The sequence below is a fragment of the Podarcis gaigeae genome (assembly GCF_964106915.1).
Source record: "Podarcis gaigeae genome assembly, chromosome: 16".
In the NCBI taxonomy this organism is placed as follows: Eukaryota; Metazoa; Chordata; class Lepidosauria; order Squamata; family Lacertidae; genus Podarcis; species Podarcis gaigeae.
In genome coordinates this window covers 3,765,860-3,793,084 of record NC_139693.1, presented here as the reverse complement: position 1 = coordinate 3,793,084, position 27,225 = coordinate 3,765,860, and the positions used below count along the sequence as shown (strand labels likewise).

Here is a 27,225-nt window from a genome sequence, read left to right as displayed (position 1 = left end):
ATGCGTCCATTAACTTCTTTCACTTCCTAATAAACTCCTTCCACGGGGCGTCGTGCAGGGGAAGAGCCGCAAAAGATATCGAGTTAAGGATAATGGTTTGGGGCCTCTTTCTTTTGCAATAAAAAATTTAAGGTCTTCTATATCTATAATAAATGTTATTTAAATGTACCAACCAAGCACAAACATAGATATGTGGACCACATGTCTGGAGCAGCACAGGAAGACTGCCCTGAAACCATTTTGACTCCCAAACTGACCAGATGTTTTCTCTGCAAGGAGGGAGGGGGGTGAGGTAACCTTCCTATTGTCTCAGGAATTGGGAAATCACCATCTCAAAGGAATGGCCAAACTACCAGGAAAGGCAATCAGATAAGGCATTATCAGATAACCTGGCAGACAGGAAAAACAACAACATTCAAATTTCTGTTGTAGACCACCTTTTCTGTGGTGTAGGTATGATGTTTGTGGGGGGTGGTCTTGGGTTACACCCCTTCTGTGATGTATGTGTGATGTATGGAGGGGTGGTCTTGAGCTCCAGGGCAGGGAATTTAAAATGTATATATAAGGGCAGGCACACCTTGGTTCTGGGTCCTCCTCCTTTCCTGCGTGTGAGGGGAGCACCCTATTGCAACAGATAATAATAATGCAGTTGGCAGCTCCCAACTGAGTGTTAAAACTAATACAGCATCAATAAAGATCAGACTTACTAGCTGCTTTGCTTCTCAATATTCTCTGGTTGGCCTCTGTTATTTTCTCCGACTGATAGAGAACCTACAAAGGGCTCTTGTGTTCCCCGTAAGGGAATAAGGGCAGATTTTTGTTTACAGTGGTACCTCGGGTTACATACGCTTCAGGTTACAGACTCCGCTAACCCAGAAATAGTGCTTCAGGTTAAGAACTTTGCTTCAGGATGAGAACAGAAATTGTGCTCTGGTGGTGCAGCGGCAGCAGGAGGCCCCATTAGCTAAAGGGGTGCTTCAGGTTAAGAACAGTTTCAGGTTAAGAATGGACCTCTGGAATGAATTAAGTACTTAATCCGAGGTACCACTGTATTGCACTTTAAATGCACTGCGCAGCGGAAAAGGTTTCCAAACCCGCCAAGCAGCCCGCACACAAGTGCCCAGTTTGCTCCTCGCGGTAAACGGTCCTTCGACAACCTCCAAGTGTTCTGGGCCGCAACGGAAAAAGTCTGCAGGATGAGGCCCATGGCCCACCTAGGCCAGCATCCTGTTCTCATGGGGGCCAATCTGTTGGAAACCAGCAAGCAGGTTTCCAACAGTTCAAGAGCAGCTCTCCCCTCCTGCGCTTGCCAGAGACTGGGATTCAGAAGCATCGCTGACTGCAGCTTTTGAAGCCAGAGCGCAGCCATCATGCCTAGCAGCCATCGCTAGGCCTCTCCTCCGCCGTAAATTTGCCCTGTCCTCTTTCAAAGCTGGCCAGGTTTCAAAGCCATCCTGTGGGCGGAAGTTCCGCAGGCCAACTCGGCGCTTCGCGAAGAAGGAATTCCGTTGATCTGTCCCGAATCTTCCAACACCCAACTTCACCCTTCAACAACCCTCCATCGTGCCCCCCATGAGCGTTTTGGAAAGTTGTGCCCTTGAGCTCTTCCTTGCCCAGGCAGGGGGCAGAGATGGCTGTCTGCATTGAAGCTAGCCTCATGCATAAAACCAACATTTATATCCGTTGCTCTGCCCAGTTTTGCCCCTGGCCCTGCCCACCACCAGCACACGGTCCCCGGAAGGCGCCGTCTCCGAAGAGGCCTCGCCCCTCGGAAGGGCTGGTTGTTGTTTTTCAAACACCTCGGAGGGAATCTCTCTTGCAAGACAATGCTACGGCGGATGGGCTCTCGGCAGCATAAAAGACGAACAAGTTTGTTGCAGCGGAAGCTTCCGAAACACAAACGCCTGAAATTTCGCAGGCGAGCGAAAAGCGGCCGTGGTTCGGAGCGAAAGGACTTCGGGGGATGGCTGGCTTGGAAGGTGAAATAAATTGGATTCCACCGGTCTGGGCACAAATAGAGACAAGGGTTCCCTCTCCCACTGCCTCCACTGGCTGTTATCGCAAACCATCACTGAACTTTTATTCTTGCAACTGAAACATTGCAGAGGGTTTGTTTCGCTTTTGGTTGCTTTTTGAGCGTATTATTCACAATTTCTGATGCTTCTCTAGCTGGCTGGGTGTGGGGGGGTGTTTGGCTCTCTCACCCAACCCCAAATGATTGCATTACCTCACATGCAGATTGAATTAACCAGTTGCTTAACTAGAACTGATATATATGATTACTCAGCCAAGGGTTCTTTTTTTCAAGCAGGAGACAGCCCCCGAAGCACTTCTCCAAATTTAAATAAATAAGTTTTTTCCATAAAATTTATATTCCGCTTGGTGTGGGGGGAGGGGTTGGGTGGGACACACCACTAAGCGATTTGCAAAAAGGATAAAACAATGAAATTATCAGTAAAGAGACGGTTAAAAACTGGCATTTAAAGCCTTCAGAAATCAGCGCTGGGCTGAAAATGAGATTTTAACGCATTTTGATGTTCTACATGTCTGGAGAGGCTTGCTTAAACTTTGACCCTTTGGGGGGGAAACTAAGCCAACTGGAAAGCATGATTTTAATAATAATAATAATAATAATAATAATAATAATAATAATAATAAGAGAGAATGAGATTTTCCTAGGTAATAATAATAATAAAAAAAAAAAAAAAATAATAAAAATAATAGGAAAGAATGAGATTTTCCTAGGTTCTTACCACACTGCCAAATTTTCCAGTTTGAAATACAGGTTGCTGTTTCGTAAACATTCGAGGCACTTTGGAAAAAAATGAAGCCCTCTGAAAATGCTGAGGACTGGGGACTTGATCTTTTAAAAAAATAATAATAAGGGAATGGTATAGTCTCCTAGATTTTTACCACGCTGCCATATATTTTTGTATTGAAATACAGGTTGCAGGTTTGTAAACATGCGTGTAATAATAACAATAATAATAATAAACATTAGTAGTAGGTTGTGCAGGAGAGGAAATTTATTCTAAGCCCTATTGGAGACAGCGGCATATCCGCACTGAGCAAATGCATTCAGGGTGGTTAAAAAAGGAGGCGCCTTTAGATTCCTGCCAGAAGACGCAAACGAGCTTTTTAAATACTGGCAGGGAGGAAGAAAGGAAGGAAGGAGAAAATGGAATCCGTTAACACCCTTCCTTCTTAAAGCTCAGCCTGTGCAGAAAAGAAAGGAATCGAATCAATACAGAATCGAATTAATGCAGGGCTGAGAAGGATACCCTCCACCACTCAAAGATGGGGAGTGGGGCAGAGGACAGAGGAAAGGGGGGTGCAAAAAAGAAGACCCTCCCCAGAGACCCCACTTACCTTCCGTCAGGCAGGCCAGGGGAAATGTGGTGTGACAACTGCGAGCATGACAGCGCTTTCTCCTGCGCACTGAACGTCCCCCCACTTAGTTAGCTGGTGATCTCAGAAACCTTTGACCGTGGTTAATGAATGACGACTGCTTTAGCAGAGGGGTGGGGGACCCACTCGCCTGCGTAAACATCCCTCCCCCTTGGCTTGCGAGTCAGCCAAGTAAGGCTCCTTTCTCTCCAGACGGATGGATGGATGAATAAGGACTGTCTCTCCTGCCCCACACACGCCCGGTTATGGCAACTGGCAAGATCTGGGGAGAAGCAGGCAGAGGATATGGGGTGGAGGCTTTGGGGCACCGTGGAAACGTAGTGTGAGAGCTGACGGGGAGGAAGGGAGCCCAGGAAAAGGACAAAGGACTCGATCAAAACAGCAGGGATTTTTTTTGTTCGCGCATAGAAACCTTGCAGGTCTCGACTTCAAACTCTGGAAGAGAAAGGTGGTTTTCAGACCGGTGGCCAATTTTGCAAGGGGGGAGTTCCCAACAGTTCAGATCCAGGGGAGGGGTGAATGTTGTTCCCTTGGGGAGGGTTAATGTGTTGGCAGCAGGTGGGGCCAAAGCAGTGGGGGTTTGTGGAGTGGGTGGGGTTTTGGAAACCGGCCATGGGTTCAGCTGCAGGTTACCCCGGCACGGATCAATTGGGCGGCCTGATTTCGCATGCTTGTGTGCATCTAGTGTTTACACCATCGTAAAGAGGTTCAGAAAAGGAGGGTGGATCCGTACGAAAGGCGTTCGAGTTAAGATCAACGGATGCCAACCCAGACCCATGTAAAAATTCCATGCACCGTGAACAAACATTCATTTCTAAATGCCCCAAGCAAATCGAAGTTATTTTAACACGTATAAGAAATAATAACATCGCACAAACCCCCAATAAAACGATGTAAAACCGAAATTATTTTTTTCGGAAAAGCCAGAACGAACATAACATTATGAATTTCCCACGGGAAGATACAGCAGCCTCTATTAAGTAAATAAAAATCTCCTATCCATTACTTCAGACAAAAAGGTGTAGTCTTCGGTATTGAGTATATCTATCCTGTCAAAAGAGCAGATAAACGGTGTGGTCTTACCCCAGCTGGACTACAATTCCCATCAGCCCCCACCAGCGCAGCTGCATGGGAGTTGTAGTGCAAAAGATCAAGCTAGGAAAGCCTGAATGGACCTCTCTAACATTTGTCCCACCAGCGTGGAAGACAGAGAGCTCTGTCCGAAACTGCTGCAATTCTACATGTTCGCCTGAGGCGAGCAACAGAAATCATGTAAGCGAATATGAGCAGAGTTCATACATTTCAGTCCATGAACATTATATAACGACATTACACATTGGCCAACAAAATGACCCAAAGGGGAACCTTGACGCAGAACCTGAGCACAAGAGCCATTCTCCTTTTCTGTTGGTTTCCAGCGACAAGCATTCAGAAGCATCTAATACCCTTCCCCTCCACAAATGTTCCCAATCCTTTTCTAAAGCCACCATTGCCTCCTGTGGCAGCGAGTTCCACAGTTCAACAGCACGCTGGGTGAAGAAGGAATTCATTTTATCTGTCCTGAATCTCCCAACATTCCACAATTCATTCCACAATCGATAAGGGACTCTAGCAATAAAGGAGGGTGCCTTGCAAGGAGAGGAGACAGGAAGACTAAAGCAACGAGGAGAGAAATTAGAAGAAGAGGAGGAGCAAAAAACTGCTCCAGCTAAGGAAAAAACACTAAGGCAAACAAGAAGGAAGGGAGTGTTGAAAGGAAGCAGCTGATCAGTAAGCGATCGGGAGGGAGATAAGAGACACTAGCGATAAAGGAGGCTGCCTGGGAGGGGAGAGGTAAAAGCCCATGGATCCTCAGGATTTTTACATTGGGTCACCCCAAATTCACTATCAGATCACACTGAATGTCCATGGCTACAGCCTGCACCAAAAAAATCACACATCTACTGTTGCGTGGGGCCACAATAGTATGAAACCATGGTTACAAAGCACGGATCCACATGGATCCTCAGGATTTTTGCATTGGGCTACCCGAAACTCATCGTCAAATCACACGTCTGTGGCCACAGCATGAACCACAAAAATCATACATCCACCGTTTCGTTCAGAATATTTTTTTTTCTTGTTTTCCTCCTCTAAAAACTGTGTGCGTCTTATGGTCAGGTGCGTCTTGTAGAGCGAAAAATACGGTATATTAGTCTTGGCCAAAACAGCGGAAGCTGGACTGCAGCAGAATGGAAATGGCGGCGATTGCAACTAATGCCGGGAGGGATGGAAATCTCTCCCTCTTTAAACACCCCTAGTTTAAAGGCGCAGGAGTTCAGAAATAAACGTGACCAGCCTGTCACTGAGAAAAGGGTGGGGGCTATTTCTAACCAATGCTTTGCGGGGTCCAATATCCTGGAAATCAACCACAAGGCCCCTTGCAGCAACCTGTTGTGTTTTCTAGGGAAGGACTTGCTATTTTTTCTCTCATCCCGACAGGGCGCCATTCAAACTCACCGCTGCCTGGAGTTCTGGGTTCTGGCTGTACACGGCGAGCTGCCTGAAAGGCACGTTCTGCTCATTGAACGAGATGGTCATGGCAAGCAAGGCGTCGTAGCTCCTTTGCCGGCAGAAGGCGGACAGCTCCTGCTCCAAACCGGGACGGCACAGGAAGGCCTGAGTGGAGAGGAGGATCGTGAGAAAAGACGAGGAGGAAGGCAACACAGGCACACCTGAAATGGTTTCTGGCCCCTTCCAGTGCTCACCTGTAGATTCATGTATATGGCGCTGAGCGCAATGACAGCATTTTCCCCAGAGAGGGCCTTGAGATCCTTCCTCAGCATCTGGTCTGTGGTGAGTCCTGGGTCATAAAAACATAAGGAGAGCTTTCCTAGATCAGGCCAGCGGCCCATCTACCGTATTTTTCGCTCTATAGGACACACCCAACCATTGTTTTAGAGGGGGAGAACAAGGGGAAAAAATTCTCCCCCTCTCTGCTCAGTGCCCCTCCAGCGAAGCAGCAGGAGAAACAGAGCCCCTTCCGTCCCGCTTGGCTGAAGGGGCGCTGTGCAGCTCTCCCTCTCTGCCGAAGCCAGGAGAGTCTTGCTCTCCTGGCTTCGGAAAAAGGAACCCGAAGCCTTCGGAGCGCAGCGCGAGTTCCCACTGCGCCCCAGAGGCTTCAGGGATAGCCACCTGAAGCCTTTGAAGCGCAGTGGGAACTTGCGCTGTGCTCCGAAGGCTTCGGGTTCCTTTCACTGAAGCCAGGAGAGTCAGTGCGCACCGACCCCTCTCGCTCTCCAGGCTTCAGCGAAAGCAACGCGTAGCCTCCGGAGCGTGGAGGGAGCGCTCCCTCTGCGCTTTGGAGGCTTCGTGTTGCGTTCGCTGAAGCCAAGGAGCCTGCATTCGCTCCACAGGACGCACAACCATTTCCCCTTAATTTTTGGAGGGGAAAAAGTGCGTCCTATAGAGCGAAAAATACGGAAGTTCAGCATCCCGTTCCCACAATGGCCAAAAATGCCCCAAGAACCTGCAGGTTCCATCAGATGACCTCTCTAGCTGGACCAGGTCAATGGCCCACTTAATCCAGCATCCCGTTCTCGCTGGGGCCAGCTGGATGCCTTGATGGGAAGCCCCTAGGCGGGACCTGAGTTCGAAAGCATTCACCCCGCCTGTGATTCCTAAGAAATGGTACAGCCATACCTCATGTTACGTTCGCTTCATGTTACGTTCTTTCAGGTTATGTCCTGCAGCGACCCGGAAGTACCGCAAAGGGTTACTTCCGGGTTACGCCGCTCGCGCATGCGCAGAAGCGCAAAATGATGTCACGCGCATGCGCAGAAGCGGCAAATCACAACCCGCGCGCCACTGCAAGTTGCGCTCTTTTCATGTTGCGAACAGGCTTCCAGAACAGATCCCGTTCGCAACCAGAGGTACCACTGTACAGTCATACCTCGGGTTTATGTAGCTTCGGGATGAATATTTTCAGGTTGCTCTCCACGGCAACCCAGAAGTAACGGGGTGCATTACTTCCGGGTTTTGTCGCTCGAGCATGCGCAATTGCTCAAAATTATGTCATGCCCATGCGCGGAAGTGGCGAATCGTGACCCGCAGATGCGCGGATGTGGGTTGCGTTCGCTTCAGGATGCGAACGGGGCTCTGGAACGGATCCCATTCGCATCCAGAGGTACCACTGTATTCAGAAGCACCCTGCCTCCAGCAGTGGGAGGGAGTTCCAGAGTTTAACTCTGCTCTGGCACAAAGAAGGGCTTCGTTTCACTTGCTTTCAATCACCCAATATTCAGCTTCAAGTTTTACTTTTACAAGAGAGGGAGAGAAACTTTCCCCCCCCCCCATCCACGCTCCCAGCACAATGCATCATCTTATTCACCTCTTACCCTGTCCCTCCTTACTTGCTTTTCCTCTAAATTAAAAATAGCCCCAAGCATGTATTTTACCTGTTCTTATAAGGGAGTTGCCCCACTCCCCCCGCCCCCAATAGTTTTGGCTGCCCTTTTCTCAACCGTTCCGGCTCTGCAATATCCTTTACGAGGCAGGACTAAGGGGGACGGAGGACGGCTCATACCTGATACATCAAACTTGGCCCTCTGCAGGGCTTCAAAGATGATGCTTCTCGAGGGCAGATCGGGGAACTTCGACTCCAAAAGGGAAACGTAATGGGTGTCCTTCGGGGTCACTTTGCCAGCTTCGGGGGACATGTTGACACAGTCCAGAATGATCGTGCCTGCAGAGTCAAGGAAGAACCAGGATCTAGAGGCGACACACGACAGTGCAATCTGGAAAGAATCTTTTACGTTTGCAGGTTTGAAAGACGAGAAGGGTGAGAACTGTGGTTCCCAAACTTTGGGGGGCCAACCTCCCCTCCTTGGTTCTACCCCCTAAAGGTAAAAGTAAAGGGACCCCTGACCATTAGGTCCAGTCGTGGCTGACTCTGGGGTTGTGGCGCTCATCTCGCTTTATTGGCCAAGGGAGCCGGCGTACAGCTTCCGGGTCATGTGGCCAGCATGACTAAGCCACTTCTGGCAAACCAGCATGACTAAGCCACTTCACAGCACCACCCGCGTCCCAGTTCTACCCCCTACCCATCCCTATTCAAAAGCTTTATGCAGAATAGTGGTTTGCACAACCCACTAGGGAGGAGAGTAGCACAACAAAATTCAAAACAGTAACAATCAATTGTGCATTTATTCAAAACCCGGTTAGAACTATTCAGTTTAACTTACGCAGCAAAACTGATGCAGTGATGGGAGCCATGCCGCCCCATTGCTTCTTAGTGACCCCTAGGTAATTCTACTGTTCAGAGGATATCATTCGCTTGCTGATTTAGTAGCAAGCTACCAAGGCTGGGTCCCACTAGGGACGCGGGTGGCGCTGTGGGTTAAACCACAGAGCCTAGGACTTGCCGATCAGAAGGTTGGCGGTTCGAATCCCCACGACGGGGTGAGCTCCCACTGCTCGGTCCCTGCTCCTGCCAACCTAGCAGTTCAAAAGCACGTCAAAGTGCAAGTAGATAAATAGGTACCACTCCGGCGAGAAGGTAAATGGCGTTTCCGTGTGCGGCTCTGGTTTGCCAGAAGTGGCTTAGTCATCCTGGCCACATGACCCGGAAGGTGTACACCGGCTCCCTCGGCCTATAGAGCAAGATGAGTGCCGCAACCCCAGAGTCAGCCACAACTGGACCTTAAGGTCAGGGGTCCCTTTACTTTTACCAAGGCTGCAAAGGATTGGTCTCCGAAGAAGAATTCTGTCCAGCTCCAAAGATGGCTGCCTTAACTAGAACTATGGATGCGGAAGAAATTTGTCAGAACATCAGAAACCATCTTCCGTATATGCAACAGTAGCAGCAAGGCTACTGACTGCGAAAATTGGAAAAGTGGTATAATACTGACAAAAACAGAGTGGCCTGCCAAATTATTGGAGTATTACAATATGTCCAGAACAATGGGAGAAATTGGAAGGATCTCAAAGGAGAAGATAGACAAGGACTGGAAGGTGTTTAAAGAATATTTGCAAAATCATATTGAAAAACCAGAACTCCTATTAGAATAAACAAGTTCCACTATAAATACTAAAATATCAAATAATATGGATAACAATGTGTAACAGAAAAAGAAGTAGAAAGTTGGTTTCATAGTGTGTGAAAGAAAGTAAGAGAAATGGAAAGAAACTGCAATTGAGTAGGCTGGAAGTCTAGCACAGGGTGGGGTGAGGGAAGGTGGTGGGAAAAGGAAGCACCGGATTTTTCGCTCCATAAGACGCACCTAGTTTTTAGAGGAGGAAAACAACAAGAAGAAAAAATTCTGAACGAAACAGTAGGTGTATGATTTTTGTGGTTCATGCTGTGACCACAGACATGTGATCTGATGGTTAATTTGGGGTGACACAATACAAAAATCCTGAGGATCCATGGGCTTTTACCTGCCCCCTCCCAGGCAGCCTCCGCTAGCGTCCCATATCTCTCTTTTGATCCCACTGATCAGCTGTTTCCTTTCAACACACCCTTCCCTCTTGTTTGCCTTAGTGTAATATCTTTTCCTTAGCTGGAGCAGTTTTTTTGCTCCTCCTTTTCTTCTAATTTCTCTCCTTACTGCTTTAGTCTTCCTGTCCCCCCCCCCCCCCTTTGCAAGTTTGCTGTCTTTACCTCCCCACTCCCAGGCAGCCTCCTTTATCTCTAGCATCCCTTATCTCACTCCCCGATTGCAAACAATCAGCGGCTTTGTTTCAACACCCACTTCCCTCTTTCAAAAAAAAAAAAAAAAAAAAAAAAGCATAATCTGCTTTTTGCCCCTGGGAAATTCGGCTCCAGGGACCACGCATTCACTCCATAAGACGCACAAACATTTTCCCGTACTTTTTAGGAAGAAAAAAGTGCATCTTATGGAGCGGAAAATACAGTATGTGTGGGATTGAATGTGGGTATGTAGGAATATTTTTAAGGATTGCATGAAATGTATGTTTGTATATCCGTAATATGTATGTATAAATGTTGAATTATCTTAATAAAAAAAATTAAATAATAATGAAAAGAACAGAAACCTCTGCTGGATCAAGCCAACGGCCAAACAGACGGCGAAAGGAAAACCTGAGCTCTCTCCCGTCCTGCAGTTTCCAGCAACAGGTATTCAGAAGCAGACCATAGAGGCAGAGCGAAGCCATCTTGGCTAGAATCCACTGTCAGCCTTCTCTGCCATGAATTTATCCAATACTCTTTTGATGGAGGGAGCCCCAAAAATCTAGAGGGTGCCATGTTGCCCACCGCTGCTCTGCAGGGCTACGGATTCCCCACCTGCCAGCATTTGCCTGCGGGTTGTTGTTTTTTTAGCAAGCAACCCCTTCCCCTCATGTCGCTACAAGCCGCTAGTCCTCACCGTGCAAGAGAGCTGCTGTCTGCCTGTCCAAAACCTGCGCCGGGCTCTGCAGGATCCTCTCCGTCACCAGCGTGGCGCACGAACCCACCGGCTCTGCCGTGACTCTGCAGGGAGGGCCCCGCTCCCGCTCCAGGGGCCGGTGGTCGATCACCTCAACAACCGCCTCCTCCAGCGCCGCATCTCCACTGCAAAACAGGGGAGACGTAGCAGTGTCAATATATGCACCGAAGCATGAGCAGGTGCTGGAAGACATTTCAGCTTCGCTTGCTGCGCATCCCGTTCTGAGAACGTGGCTCACCGCTTGAGTCACAGCTAGGGCGCCATCAGGCTCGCTTGCAGGTGCACCACACGGCCAGTAGGGGGAAGTGTTTGCTGAGGGAAGGGCCAGGCCCAAGCATCCCCCTAGTGTCCATGTGCTGCAACTGCATCTATCCCCAAACCACCATTGTGTGGGTCTGGTGGCCAATTCAGTTGTTCTAGGCGCGGGTGGCGCTGTGGTCTAAACCACAGACCCTAGGGCTTGCCGATCAGAAGGTCGGCGGTTCGAATCCCCGTGACGGGGTGAGCTCCCGTTGCTCGGTCCCTGCTCCTGCCAACCTAGCAGTTCAAAAGCACGTCAAACTGCAAGTAGATAAATAGGTACCGGTCTGGCAGAAAGGGAAGCGGCGTTTCTGTGCGCTGCTCTGGTTCACCAGAAGCGGCTTAGTCATGCTGGCCACATGACCCGGAAGCTGTACGCCGGCTCCCTCGGCCAGTAAAGCGAGATGAGCGCCGCAACCCCAGAGTCGTCCGCGACTGGACCTAATGGTCAGGCGTCCCTTTACCTTTAAGCATAGGGGCTGGGGGACAGCCATGGGGTTTCCCTGGCGCCCACAAAGCCTCTGAGCTCCGTCACTGCCCCCTTGGCCACCAAAATCACATACTGCTGAAGGAGGTAGTTGGAAGAGTGATGCTCTTTCTCAATTCCTCCTTCAGCTCTATGTGCTTTTCAAGGCATCTGATTAATTCTACCGGCTCCAGATTTTACCCAGATCCCTTGGAAAAGTGATGTGTGTGTGTGTGTGTGCACGTGCGTGCGTGCACACACGCCCTCTTTCTGTCTCTTGTGGGGTGCTGATCTGGGCAAAGGGGATGGAGAAGCGACAAAATCGGGGTGATGTTCAAAAATGCTAAAGCACCCATGGGGGCCTAAAAAAGGCTGGCAACCCCAGCTCAAGAGACTCTACTCTCACATCCAAGTCCTTTGGGTCCCCTACCCTCTCCCCTACCTAGACAGCATCTTAAAAAGCAGAAACATCACCTTGCCGACAAAGTAATAGTTAAAAAATAGTTAAAGCTATGGTTTTCCCAGAAGTGAGAGCTGGACCATAAAGAAGGCTGATCGCCAAAGAATGGATGCTTTTGAATTCTGGTGCTGGAGGAGACTCTTGAGAGTCCCATGAACTGCAAGTAGATCAAACCTCTTCATTCTGAAGGAAATCAGCCCTGAGTGCTCACTGGAAGGACAGATCCTGAAGCTAAGGCTCCAAGACTTTGGCCACCTCATGAGAAGAGAAGACTCCCTGGAAAAGAGCCTGATGTTGGGAAAGATGGAGGGCACAAGGAGAAGGGGACGACAGAGGACGAGATGGTGGGACAGTGTTCTCGAAGCTACCAGCATGAGTTTGACCAAACTGCGGGAGCAGTGGAAGACAGGAGGGCCTGGCGTGCTCTGGTCCAGGGGGTCACGAAGAGTCGGACATGACTAAACAACTGAACAACAACAACAACAACCCTTTCCACTGACCTCGGCAAGACGTGGTGGTCAACCAGTGTCAGTGAAAGAAGGCCTGCCTGCTTCAGGGTGGCAAGGTCAATCTCGTCCCGGAAGACGAGCGAACTTTCCGCGATGCGCTGCTCTTTGAGGAGGAAGGTGCTCTCCGTGCGCAGAGGAAATTCTGAGCGGGGGATGTTCAGGACCGGGATGAAGGCTGCCTTCGAGTCCGGGGCGGTCTGCGGGGCAGAACGAAAGGTACATTAAAACCCAGCTCTCTGTTACATGGATAAAGTTGCTCACGCTACCCAGTCACTGAGTACCAATAAGAGCCTTGCAGATGTCTCCGAGCAACTGCGGTATTGGATGCCCTCAAACACTCGTTTTGTGAGAGGGAAACAAGCAGGTTCCTAGTCCTTAAGGATATAAAAACAGGCCCGAAACTGCATGGGCAAAGCCCGGCATCAGTCACAAAGGTACATAGATCATAGACCAGGAAGTGTTGGAGTATAAAGCAAGGAGATGAAAGGTATAAAGAAAAGTATTATGAAGAACCTGTGCAAAAGAGGCGATTAAGAAATATTCCAAGATAAGACATAAACAGATCATGTAATTTACACACACACACACACACTGGTACCTCGGGTTAAGAACTTAATTCGTTCTGGAGGTTCGTTCTTAACCTGAAACTGGTCTTAACCTGAGGCGCCACTTTAGCTAATGGGGCCTCTCGCTGCTGCCACACTGCCACCGTCCAATTTCTGTTCTCATTCTGAAGCAAAGTTCTTAACCCGAGGTACTATTTCTGGGTTAGCAGAGTCTGTAACCTGAAGCATCTGTAACCTGAAGCGTCTGTAACCCAAGGTACCACTGCATTTATATCTTTTGTCTTCTCCCTTATACCTGACCATACTCAATTGTGTTACGGTGGTACCTCGGGTTAAGTACTTAATTCGTTCTGGAGGTCCGTTCTTAACCTGAAACTGTTCTTAACCTGAAGCACCACTTTAGCTAATGAGGCCTCCCGCTGCCACCGTGCTGCTGCCGTGCAATTTCTGTTCTCATCCTGAAGCAAAGTTCTTAACCCAAGGTAAAATTTCTGGGTTAGCAGAATCTGTAACCTGTAGTGTCTGTGACCTGAAGGGTCTGTAATCCGCGGTACCACTGTATTTCCTTTTCCTTTTGTTGAATTGCTGGAATACTCTGTTCGTCTTGTTACATTTTCAATAAAATGATTTCCTTTAAAAAATATTTTTTTAAAAAGGAAGAAAGAAAATGTTGAGTGGCTGAGGGGCAACGTCCCTCCCCGTTCTCAGTCTTTTCTTATACAATCCACACCAAATCCATTTCAGAGCACTGAGCCCAGAGCCGCCACATGGTGATGACCTCATCGCTCCACGCCAGCCTCGCAGGCAAACGCAGAACTGCGGAACCAACCGTGGAAAGGCAGCAAAGAGGGCTCTTCAAAGGGGCAAAGGGAAATTGCTCCAAAGGGTGGAAGCGGAAGACCGACCTTTGCAAAGAAGTAAGCGAGGGCCAAAGCGGACACCGTGGAGTCCAGGTCGCAGGCCTCGTTCCCCATCACCACGTGGACCTCCTGGTTCCTCCGGACGTGATCCTATCAAATAAAAACAAAGAAGAAATTGGAGAGGAAACGCAGAGGTTGAGCAACTGCTTTCCCTGGAGAAGATCCATTCCCAGGTAGGGCTGGGAGAGACTCCTGCCTGAAACCCTGGAGAGATGCTGCCAGTTCGTGCAGACAAGCCTGAGCTAGATGGAAGAAGGGTCCAACTCAAGGCTGCTTCCTACGTCTGCACGTTTTGCAAATGGAGATGAACGGGTGCCTCATGGATCGAGCCCAGGAACGAGAGACCTGGGTTTACCATTTGCCAGCCAGCGCTGTACTTACGCCCAGAGAAGCCCGTGTAGCCACAGGCCTGCTCCTCGGAAGGAAGATGGTTTCTGGAGGACGAGAGCGCCTGTGGTTTCGGGGGCAAAGGGGGCTGTTCTTGAGGACCTACAACGAAAGTTGTAGCCTTTCAGCGCTGGGTGCTAGGACAAGGGTCGATCTCCGGTTAGCGAGGGCAGGGTTAAAATCTCCCACTCGGTTGTGAAAACTCAGGGGTTAAGGCCGCAATCACACCAGGCATTGAAAACACACACCTCTCAAAAGAATCCTGGGAACTGTAGTTTGGTAAGATTGGTGGGCGCTGCAGCTTTGTGAGGAGTGCGCTACAGTTCCCAGGATTATTTTTCCTTAGTCTCTTTCTCTCTCTGCCTAAGCATATTCCTTCCCTTCCTGCCCCCACCGATAATTTGTAAAAGGGTCACAACTCTGACACGGACACCCCCCTATTACAAACGCAAAACCTTTTGCCAATTGTGCAAGCATTATTTATCGTTTATTATTTACATAGATCTACATTTGTGCGTTGCGGTTGCTACCGGCACCCCAGTGCCCGAGTCTTTGTGTTTTCCTCCTCCTTTCCCATCCTTGTTTTCCTTTCATGTTACGCCTTTTAAGATGGTCAAATCTGAAGGCGGTTGCTGTCTTGCTTACTGCTCTGGGACGCTTTCCTGCTGAAGAGCGGAGTCTAAAATAAGAGATGGGAATACCACCAACACAAACCAGTCTCTGCCACGAAGCACCTTACACTCTTAAGTTAAGGCGGAGAAAGGGGAACAAATTGAAAGGAAGTTCATCCGTTTGGTGTAGGGGTTAGCGTGTCAGGCTAGGACCTGGGAGACCAGGGTTCCAATCCCCTCACTCAGCCATGAAGCCAGATGTGAGCCAATTACTGTATTTTTTGCTCTATAAGACTCGCTTTTTCCCCTCCTAAAAAGTAAGGGGAATTGTGTGTGCGTCTCATGGAGCGAATGCAGGCTCAGCCATGAAGCCAGATGTGAGCCAATTACTGTATTTTTTGCTCTATAAGACTCACTTTTTCCCTCCTAAAAATTAAGGGGAAATGTGTGTGCGTCTGATGGAGCGAATGCAGGCTGCGCAGCTATCTCAGAAGCCAGAACAGCAAGAGGGATTGCTGCTTTCACTGCGCAGCGATCCCTCTTGCTGTTCTGGCTTCTGAGATTCAGAATTTTTTTTTTCTTGTTTTCCTCCTCCAAAAACTAGGTGCGTCTTGTGGTCTGGTGCGTCTTATAGAGCAAAAATATGGTACTATCCCTCTCAGCCTAACCCACTTCACAGTTGTTGTGGGGTTCAGTGAGGAGAGGGAGAACCACGTCAGCCACCTTGAGCTCCTTAATAATTATAAATAATAATAAATTTTATTTATACCTCGCCCTCCCCGGCCAAAGCTGGGCTCAGGGCGGTTGACACCAATAAAATCACAGTAAAAAGATAATAAAGGGGAAAGATAAGGGAGTGGGGACAACTTAAAATACAGCTTGAAATGCAATTTAAAATGCAGCCTCATTTTAAAGTAGCTGATAAATCCTTGGAGAAAAAGGTGAAATATCAATGCAATAAATAATAAAAGTAAATGAGGCAATTCGCCTTCTTTATCTTCCGAGGTGACTGTATCGCAATGGAAGCCTATACCATGTGCTTCTCTGAATATAAGGTTTGGATCCAATTGCAAGGTGCGACCACAAATACACACAAGGCCGCTGTGAGGTGCATTTTGGGGTGAGAAGCTGCTGAGAAGCAGGCAAGCGCTTTGCAGAAGCTTTCCCGGTTTAAGCCCATTTTCCTGGCCGCTGGGGAGACCTTGAAAGGTTTCTCTCCTCCGCACAACCTAAGAGGCACCAGGCGCCGTTTCCTGGCTACTGCGAAACGCCACGGCCCATTTGCTAAAGCACTCCAAGAGATAAGCTGGCCCAAGGTAAACTGATTTCCTCCCAGGAGCAGCCTTGAAAGCTGCGGCTGTGGCAAGGGTGGAGGCAGAGAAAACAGCCGCAGATGGTTGAGATGCAAAAAGGGAAATTAAAATCGAGGAGAGAGAGAGAGTGGTTTTAAAAAAAAGAAATCAAACAGGAGAGATAGGCGTCAGCACTTTGGGTAGAACATTGCTCAAGGGCCTTGGAGAAGCGGGTGCCCTTTTAGAAGCCGATCTCTCTCTCAAAGCACATTAGTCCAGTGATATCACAGCCCATATAGGCTGATGTAGAGACATCACCTTGCCAACAAAGGTCCGTATAGTTAAAGCTATGGTTTTCCCAGTACTGTAGTGATGGATGGAAGTGAGAGCTGGACCATAAAGAAGGCTGATCGCTGAAGAATGGATGCTTTTGAATTCTGGTGCTGGAGGAGACTCTTGAGAGTCCCATGGACTGCAAGAAGATCCAACCTCTCCATTCTGAAGGAAATCAGCCCTGAGTGCTCACTGGAAGGACAGATCCTGAAGCTGAGGCTCCAAGACTTTGGCCTCCTCATGAGAAGAGAAGACTCCCTGGAAAAGACCCTGATGTTGGGAAAGATGGAGGGCCCAAGGAGAAGGGGATGACGGAGGACGAGATGGTGGGACAGTGTTCTCGAAGCTACCAGCATGAGTTTGACCAAACTGTGGAAGGCAGTGGAAGACAGGAGGGCCTGGCGTGCTCTGGTCCAGGGGGTCACAAAGAGGCGGACACGACTAAGCAACTAAACAACAACAAGTTCAGCATCTAATGTCTCACCACAGCAAATTGGATGCCTCCAAAAAGCCTGAAGGAAGGGTGCGATGAACACGGCCCCCTCTTTCCCCACTGCTCGCACCTTGAATTCAGAGGTACAGCCACATCAGATTCTGGTGCAGCTGGGTTAGAAACTCAGATATATAAGTTAGGCGCACCGTGGACTAAGGCAGAGGTTTTTAAACTGCGGTTGCCAACCTAGCGCCCAGAAATCTCCACGTACAGTGGACACTCGGGTTGCAAACGTGATCCATGCAGGATGCGCGTTCGCAACCTGCAGCGTTCGCAAGCCACGTCTGCTCACACGCGGGTTGCAATTCAGCGCTTCTGTGCATACGCAAAGCACAATTTAGCGCTTCTGCACATGCGCGACCGCCAAAACCTGGAAGTAACCCGTTCCGGTACTTCCGGGTTTCGGCAGTCTGCAACCCGAAAAAACACAGCCTGAAGCGGCTGTAACCCGAGGTATGACTGTAGTTGCATTTGGACCGGCGTCAGTAGCAAAAGGCGCCTGGTGAATTTCGAACGCTGGGGTGCAGCCGTTGTGGTGGATGATGGGTTCAGATACCTAGTGTCTCTTGTCTGTAACTTTTCCTTTGCCCCCACCATGAGAAGAAGAAAAAAGGAAGCGTGGAAAGATCACTTGGGTAGTCCTGGTGATTTAATAACACTCACAAACCACTAACAGGGTTAAAAATAGTAGCAACAGCTCTCTGGGTTCTGCAATGCAGTGCTTCGGCCAAGTCATGTTCACAGAAATGCACCCAGAGAATGTGTATCAGTGAGATAAATGCAGGAATTTGGGGCTAAGCAGCTCGTTTTAGATGCCCGTTCTAATTTGTGAGTGTGTTTTGGATGCCTGTTCCATGGCGTTTCTCGAACTTGGGTCCCCAGCTGTCGTTGGACTACACCCCCCATCATCCCTGACCACTGGTCCTGCTAGCTAGGGATGATGGTAGCTGTAGTCCATCAACAGCTGGGGACCCAAGTTCGAGAAACGGGAACACGTCTTTGCAAAAACGTGTGTCTTAGGCAAAATGGCAAACATGCGTCTCTTAGGCAAAACCATTTATTATTACTGAAGCACTGAATATTCTTTTCTGAAGGTTTCTTTTTTTAATTGCAAACTGACGTATAAATGTGGAGACCTGAGCTTAAGATTGGAAAAAACCGAAAAACTTGAGAGAAACCAAAATCAACCACAAACATACATATTTTCCCATTAAAAGCAACCTCTCTAGCTAAAGAAAAGGAAGGAAATTTCCATAGACACAAACTCCCTCTATTAAAGTTTGTCGGGCTAAGGGAGACAGGTCTGAAAATTATTATTATTATTTATTGAATTTATATAAAACGAGGGTGCACTGCAAACAGCGGCAATCAGATATTTGCTGATGGGGCAGCAAGTCTGCTGATTCAGGACATGAGGTGATTTATCACCCTATCTGTGGGTTTGGACAGATCCTGGTGGCGAAGCGAGAAAGCTCTGCCTCAGCAAAGCTGGACAGCGTTTGCTTAAGATTCAGAGAGAGTGCAAAGGGAGGACTTTTCCGCTTAGAGAAAAGGCAACAGAGAGGCATGAAATAAAAAATTTAAGGTCTTATATATATAATGAATGTTCATAAATGTACCAAGCAAACACATACATAAATATATAAACCACATGTCTGAAGCAGCACAGGAAAACAGCCATGAAGCCATTTTGGTTCCCAAACTGACCAAGTGATTTCTCCGCAAGGTCGAAGGAAAATGGAAAAGCTCCCCATTGTCTTTTCCTTCACAAATCCTGTCTTAAGGGTATGTCTGTGTATGAAAAGGGTGAGCCTGTGACCTGGCTTAGGAACTAAGTATTTATCTTTACAAAAGCCTGGCCAGACTCCGCAGGGTATCCGATCAAGTCACCATTAACAGGTAATCTGCCAAACTGGAGGTAAACAACGCACTCAGATTTCTGTTGTAGACTGCCTCTTCTGTGATGTAGGTATGATGTATCTGGGGGGGTGGTCTTGAGCTACACCCCTTCTGTGATGTATGTATGATGCTTCTGGGGTGGTCTTGGGCTCCAGGGCTGGCAATTTAAAATATCTATATAAGGGCGGGCACACCTTGGTTCGGGGTCCTCCTCCTTTCCTGCGTGTGAGGGGAGCACCCTGTTGCAACAGTTCAATAAAGATCAGGCTTACTAGCTGCTTTGCTTCTCAATATTCTCTGGTTGTCCTCTGTTATTTTCTCCAACCGATGGAGAACCTGCAAAGGATTCTTGTGTCCCCCATAAGGGAATAAGGGCAGATTTATGTTTATTACAGGTGACACGGTAGAAGCTTTGCAAATTTATGCAAGGCGTGGGGAGATGTTTTTCTCTCTCTCTCAAAACACCCAATGAAACTGAACGGCAGAAGATTTCGGACAGATAAAAAGGGAGAATTTCTTCACGCAGCGCAGTGAAACTATGGAACTCCCTGCCACAGGAGGCAGTAATAATAACCACCAACTTAAGAGCATAAGAAGAGGCTGCTGATCAGGCCAGCATCCTGTTCTCACAGAAGCCAACCAGCTGCCTGTTGGGAACCAGCAAGCAGGATTCTAGCACAAGAGCAACTCTCCCTTCCTTGGGGTTCGCAGCAACTGGGCTCATAGTCACTGATGGCCATCCCTTACTAAACTACAGTTCCCATGATTCTCTGGGAGAAGTCATGGCCTTCAAATGGGCTTTATGATGCGTACACACCCTTGGTTACTTTTTTCTCTACGCCAGGCACAGGCAAACTCGGCCCTCCAGATGTTTTGGGACTACAACTCCCATCACCCCTAGCGAACAGGACCAGTGGTCAGGGATAATGGGAGTTGTAGTCCCAAAACATCTGGAGGGCCTATGCCTGCTCTACGCTTTGCTGGCCTAGCCTCTGGGGCTCTGCTGACTGCCAAAGGCCAGTTGCGTTGCTGTGACTGCATTCAACAATCACGAGAGAAGAATGATTCATGTTTTAAAAATGGGGGAAAAGGAAGATACACACAATAAACTATACAGAAGAGGAGATTGTAAGCACTCAGATGCCACGCTTTGACAATGCGCCCAGCGCAGATGGCTTTTTTCTTACACAAACCAACAAAGGGAGGAGGGGAGGAATAAAGCATTTTGGCAACTGCAAATAAAACAGTGATTGTCAAAAGGAAACAGAGGTGCCGCTCACCCTAGATTTCATCCCGAACATGAGCTCGAGGCAATGTCCCAACCCCAGGTACTGTGGTTATATGACAGGTTTAGCAAGGCACTTTGCACGTGCTCAGAAACACTCTCATTCTCTCCCCCCTCATAGAGCATCTTTAAAAAAAATGGATTCAGCTGCCTAGGATTTTTTCTTCTTTGATTTCCTTGTTGGAAAGATGCTTCCAGGTCTGAACTTTCATGAGACTGTGAATGTAAGAAGAATCCCCAGAGGTAGTTCAGACCGAGGGGTGACCTGCTTGAGCTTCTTGGCTCACCAGCAGGACATGTTGGATCCTGCCATTTGTCTTGGGCATCCAGTAATTAATGATAGACTGCCTTTGAAGATGGAAGTTCCATCTAACGGGATCAATTTTAGATACTGTACCGCCTTCCCGTATATCAGGGCAGGCCGTCCTTTTTCAGGCTGAGGGCCGCATCCTCTCACTGGGAACCTTCTGGGGGCCAGGAAAAAGAGAGTACAGCAATGCACATGACTCTTCTGTACATTTGACTGCCTTCCAGACACAAGTCAAGAAGTTTCTACTTGCACGCAGACCTCCATCTGGCAAGCAAGAGGCATGAGCAGAGTTCAAGGACACATTCCAGCCAGGCGGGAACACTCAAGGGAGGGGTGGAGCAGGGCTGGTGAGGGGTGTGGCCTGAGGAGAGTCCTGAGGGCCGGTTAAAGAGGCTTGGGGGCCGTATTCATCTGCTTGGCCTGAGGTTCCACATATGCTTAAGGGGTGGGGAGGGTTGCAAGGTGGCCAGAGACAAAGCCACCAACGGACTGATCCCCCCACCAATTTGTCTAATCCCTGTCTGACGAGCAGGCTTAATTAAACCTCAAACAAATTTTATTTGTCCTCAAACCGGATTTCAGCAACTTGGTGCCCTCCAGATGTTGCGTGACTCCAACCCCAGCACATCTGGAGGGCACCAGATTGGGGCCTCCTTAAACAATCCTCTCATTGTTCGTTCCAGAAAAACAAGTTTTATAAACACTTAAAAAACACCCGTTTCTTTTTTTTTTTTTTTTTTTGGACCCTCTGAGTTTAAACAACAACCCTCAACACAACGACTTTTTCTTGTTTTCCTTTTCTAACCCCTTCTCCCAATTACTAGGCTGCTTCATGGTGGAGAATCCTAGAACATCTGTCAGCTTTCTGAAAGCCACCACAGGCCGGTTCAATCTTCCCCAGAACCGAATCGTCGCTTTGAAGAACGCGGTGCAGAGCACATGGTTGGAGCCTCACCTTACGCTCGGGCAAAGAACTGCTCTTTGTCTCAACAGCAAACTCCTTTTGCAGACACGGAAAGTAACTGGAACTTCTTCTTAGCAAAGGGCCATCCTCTTTGGGTGGACTTCTTGTTGTTGGCACCCGTCCGTCTCGAGAGACAATGGAGTGCCCCTCTGGGGGTGCAAAGTCAAACCACTGCATTAGCAGCACTGAAGCGACCTCCCCTGGGCGCAAGCTTGGGCAGCGGGTCTGGAAGTCCTAGGTTGCCCAGATAACAAGACCCCGCTCTCGGCCTCGCTGCTATGGTCCAAATGAAACTCTAAACAATCACAGGCAACACAAGGTTAATAATGTTCTAACAAAATATTTGTCACACGTATTATTTCACAATTCTTAAACAGAAAATATGTAATGGAGTCAGAAATATTGAAAATCAATCAATTTTGCATCAACAAATATAATCAATCAGTATCAAATATAATCAATCAGTATCAAAGAGGCAAATACAGTGGATGCTCGGGTTGCGAATGTGATCCGTGCGGGAGGCACGTTCGCAACCCGCAGCGGCACGTCTGTGCACACGCGGGTTGCGATTTGGCACCTCTGCGCATGCGCAAAGCACAATTTAGCGCTTCTGCACATGTGTGACTGCCGAAACCCAGAAACAACCCATTCAGGTACTTCAATAATAATAATAATAATAATAATAATAATAATAATAATAATAATAATAATTTATTACTTATACCCCGCCCATCTGGCTGGGCCTCCCCAGCTACTCTGGGCGGCTTCCATAGAAACAAAAAATACAGTAAAATATCACACGTTAAAAACTTCCCTGAACAGGGCTGCCTTAAGATGTCTTCTGAATGTCAGGTAGTTGTTTATCGCTTTGACATCTGCTGGAAGGGCGTTCCACAGGGCGGGGGCCACTACCGAGAAGGCCCTCTGCCTGGTTCCCTGTAGCTTTGCTTCTCGCAATGAGGGAACCGCCAGAAGGCCCTCGGCGCTGGGCCTTCTGGGTTTTGGCGGGTGCGTAACCTGAAAAATCGCAACCTGAAGTGGCTGTAACCCAAGGTATGACTGTAATCCTTTCAACAGTCACAATCCTGTAACCGTGCAGTAATGGACGCTCCAAACATAGAGCAGTTTTTCTGGATGATGAACTGTTTTGATAGTAACTCTTCATCAGCTGGCGACAATGTAACATATTTTCTGTTTAAGAATTGTTGAAATAATACGTGTTACAAATATTTTGTTAGACCATTATTAGCCATGTGTTTAGAGTTGTCTGTGTTGCAACACAGAGGATTTCCTTTGTTACATATCCGTGGTCCAAAGGAAAGCAGAGCAAGACATTGGGCACCAGCTGGGCTGCAGGAGTTACTGAAAGGAGGCATACAAAACACCATCCAACCATTTTAGGGACCCCACTACGGATTTGTGTAGGGTTTACTCCTTAGATACAGCGGTACCTTGGTTCCCAAACGGCTTAGCTGACGAACAAATCGACTCCTGAACGCAGCAAACCCGGAAGTAAGTGCTCCAGTTTGCAAAGGTTTTTCGGAAGCCGAACATCTGTTTCAGCTGTTGGCATTGTTTCTGGGGCCAATCAGAAGCCGCGCTTTGGTTTCCAAACGTTTCAGAAGTCGAACGGACTTCTGGAACGGATTCCTTTTGATTTCCAATGCACGACTGTGTTGTAAACAAAAAGTGCCCTTTTCCCTTATGGGGTATCCAAGAGCCCATATAGAGTCCTTACATAGGTTCCCTATTGGTAGGAGAAGATAATAGAGGCCAACCAGAGAATATTGATTGAGAAGCAAAGCAGCTAGTAAGCCTGATCTTTATTGATCTGTTGCAACAGGGTGCTCCCTTCACACACAGGAGAGGAGGAGGAACCCAGAATAATGGTGTGCAAGGCCTTATAAAGACTTTTGAAATCGCCACCCTCTAGATCAAGACCACCCCCAGAAACATCATACATACATCACAGAAAAGGTGGTCCAAAACAGAAATTTGAATGTTGTTTTTCTTCTGTCGTTGTTTATCTCCTTTCTGGCAGGTTACTTGATTGGATTTGTCTGGGTAGCCTGGCCAACAAAGGTCCATATAGTAAAAGCTATGGTTTTCCCAGTAGTGATGTATGGAAGTGAAAGCTGGATCATAAAGAAGGCTGATCACCGAAGAATTTATGCTTTTGAATTTTGGTGCTGGAGGAGACTCTTGAGAGTCCCATGGACTGCAAGAAGATCAAACCTCTCCATTCTGAAGGAAATCAGCCCTGAGTGCTCACTGGAAGGACAGATCCTGAAGCTGAGGCTCCAAGACTTTGGCCACCTCATGAGAAGAGAAGACTCCCTGGAAAAGACCCTGATGTTGGGAAAGATGGAGGGCACAAGGAGAAGAGGATGACAGAGGATGAGATGGTGGGACAGTGTTCTCGAAGCCACCAGCATGAGTTTGACCAGACTGCGGGAGGCAGTGGAAGACAGGAGTGCCTGGCGTGCTCTGGTCCAGGGGGTCACAAAGAGGCGGACACGACTAAACGACTAAACAACAACAATGGGTAGCCTGGCCAGTCTTTTGTAATGATAAATACTTAGTTCCTGGGCCTGGTCACAGGCTCCCACCCTATTCATATCTTAAATGTGCCCTTTAGACAGGATTTGTGAAGAAAGAGACAATGGGGAGGTTTCCCACTTTGACCTTGCAGAGAAGACATTTGCTCAGTTTAGGAATCAAAATGGTTCCAGGTCGGTCTTCCTGTGCTGATCTATGTACATGTTGCTACACTTATGAACATTACCATATATCGAAGACCATAAAATTCCTATCACAACTGTACAGACATATATGGATCCCCTGTCCCAAAGACCTCCGTAGCTCAGGGGTTCAGAGTGCATGCTGACAGTCCCAGGCTCAACCCCACGTTGGCATAACCCTGGAAAGCTGCTGCTGCTGCCGGTCAGTGCGGAAAAACAGGGTTGCCATATTTTGAAGAGCAAAACATGGACACAAAAGAGGACTATGGCTCGCTATGAGGACTCTACCCAAGAAAGAGATATATACATATCAGATATAGACATAGCTCAACAACTTTGGCCCAAATAGTAATAATAATAATAATAATAATAAGGTCCAGGTTTTCACTTTTTGAAATATAGCAACCCTATTCAGTAATATAATAATAGGGAAAATGTATATGCACACAAATATGGGGGGGAAGAATGTATGTATGCATGTATGTATGAATCTCTTTTTAGGACCCACCTTGTTTCTGTAATTTTAAGCTGTTTCAAACACTTTTTGTGTTTCAATTGTTGGGCAGGCAATAAATTGTAATAATAATAATCTCTTTCATATATATTATATATATTGCTGTAAATATGACGTATATCACTGTGTGTATACAGACACATATACATCATATTTACAGCTCCGCACCCACATCCCTGCCCAGGGTGACACAATTTCCTCTCATGAGAGCGTCCCTTTTAAAAGCAGCCTATATTTTTACGTCTATATATGGCGAGGCGGGTACCTGAAGGGCGGCTTTGCGGCCTCCCAGGAAGCTCTCCATGTCCGAGGCGGAGCTGGCGGAGGGAGAGGAGGAGGACGGGAAGGGTTGCTGCTGCTCCTCCTCCTCCTCCCTCTCTTCTTTCTTCCGCCGCGGCCTGCTCCCTCTCCCCCGCCAAGCAGGCGGCTTCGCCGGGAGGGAAAACAAATCGAGGGCGGGGATCGCCGCGGGGCCTACATGTGGGGAAATCGTGTCGTGCTTGTGCAACCCAGTCAGATGGGCGGGGTACTAACAACAATAACAACAACAACAACATTATTATTTATTACTGTTTTATTTTAGAGCAAAGAGACAAACGAGCGACCGAGCGCCTTTTTTGGCAGTTAAGCGAGCGTCGTTCCCTCAGGGTGTTTTTTTTAAGGGGCGGGGCACGTCGACCGCGCAGGGGCACAGGCTGATCCTGACAGGCGGAGCGGGACGTCAATCAGAGCACGGTGCGCACGCGCAGAAGAGCACTTGTGCTCTCTTCCGCCCCGCCTCTGTGCCGACAGTTGCTCGAACTTACTACAGGCGGCAGGGCCAGCGTGGCGTAGTGGCCGCGCCGTCGGCGGAAGTGACGAAATTGGGAAAGAGACTGGGGAGGGGGGGGAGCAGCCGCCATCCTGGGAGTCGCGGGTTCGAGTCCCACCGCCCACATTTCTGAACCACTATGGGGTTGCGTGATCCCTAAAGCTCTTCTAAGTTTAGTCCCGTTGAAATGGGTCTAATTAATGAATTGAGATTCATGCTGCTTAATAGACCTCGCTTAGGTGCAATTCATTTCAATGGGTCTACTCTTTGGGAGTGCCAGTCCCCATTGAATTCAATGGGTCTTGAAACATCTGAGTAAATGTGAATATTTGGGGCTGGGCTGTGTAAGCTCAAGCCAGTTGTAGTAACCGACAACGCCCTGCTCAGCGTAGACCCATTTAAATTGATGACATGCCTCAAAGACTATTTAGTTAAATATGTTAAGATAACTTAATTGGAAAAACTTGCAAATACCAGATAGGCTTCGGACTTAAATATGCAATGTTAGAGAATAACGTGTTTAAAGTTAAAATGAAAAGAAAGAAAGATGTTAAGTGATTAAGTTAATTTCATGAGAAAATTGGTTTTGGAAAACTGTTACAATGATATACACTGAAATTCAGCTAGGGGGGATTTAAGGAAGTCAAGTAACAATGTTACTAAGATTGGATTAAGTACAATTCAGATCTATGTTTGTCTGTTTTAAAATTTTGGAAAATCAATTAAAAAAAATTGGGGAAAAAAATAAATTGATGACATGCCCATTGTTTTCATGGGTCTGCTCTGGAGTAGCACTTAGCTGCATATAACCCAATGGGGGAGTGTTGCAGCGCAACCAGGTGATGTTGCAGCGCACCCCACGCATACCCTTATTTCTGAGGAAGTGTGCATAGGAGCGCGTTGTAGGAACGTGATCTTAGCACAGTTTACCTGAGAGTAACCCTACTTCTGGTTGCTCTGCAGGGCTGCAATGCAGGACACACAGTGAACACAGCGGGACTTAATTCAGAGTAAACATAAATGGGAAAGAGCTATCAGCTCACTTGGGGGTGTCAGGCTAGGACCTGGCAGACCAGGGTTCAAGTCCTCCCTTAGGCTTGGAGCTGACAGCATGTGACCTTGGGCCAGTTATTGACTTGTCAGTCTGACCTACCTCCCTGGGTTGTTGTTAGGATAAAATGGAGAACCATGTTTGGAGGACAGGCAGGAAATAAATGTTGGTAAATGCAAGAAGTCCTTCCATTACACTCATGTGTGCATTTACCCCGAAGTAAAGTCCACTCAGAAGTACCTGGGAGTCAGGAAATGTGGTTTACTGGAGAAAAAATCCCATTGAACTCCGTGGGATTTGCCTGTATGTATATTTCAGTGCCTACACAAGGCTGCAAATCCAGCAGCAGCATATATTCTGAAGGCAATGGCCCTAGCCTCTGAATAAACATAAATACGTCTGGGCTGTCCCGAACTTCCAGCTCTGCCCCTTTAAGACTCCAAACACCCTCCTTTAGAGCTGGCCTTTTGGATTCTAG

General features: G+C 48.0%; 1 protein-coding gene across 2 annotated transcripts in view; it reads right to left on the bottom strand.

The window, feature by feature from the left end:
- Positions 1 to 25,382, bottom strand: part of PRUNE1 (prune exopolyphosphatase 1) — a 30,526-nt gene extending 5,144 nt beyond the window's left edge. The window contains exons 1-8 of one of the 2 annotated variants that reach the window (XM_083715842.1): positions 25,151 to 25,356; positions 14,438 to 14,545; positions 14,042 to 14,146; positions 12,562 to 12,767; positions 10,776 to 10,960; positions 7,973 to 8,131; positions 6,156 to 6,250; positions 5,908 to 6,066 (exon numbers count right to left, since the gene is read on the bottom strand). In XM_083715842.1, the coding sequence (XP_083571968.1) occupies positions 5,908 to 6,066; positions 6,156 to 6,250; positions 7,973 to 8,131; positions 10,776 to 10,960; positions 12,562 to 12,767; positions 14,042 to 14,146; positions 14,438 to 14,545; positions 25,151 to 25,189 (1,056 nt within the window). In that variant the 5' untranslated portion in view covers positions 25,190 to 25,356. Of the gene's footprint in view, positions 1 to 5,907; positions 6,067 to 6,155; positions 6,251 to 7,972; positions 8,132 to 10,775; positions 10,961 to 12,561; positions 12,768 to 14,041; positions 14,147 to 14,437; positions 14,546 to 25,150 lie in introns of both variants that reach the window. The other variant, XM_083715843.1, reaches the window with a different exon arrangement.
- Positions 25,383 to 27,225: the final 1,843 nt, after the last annotated feature.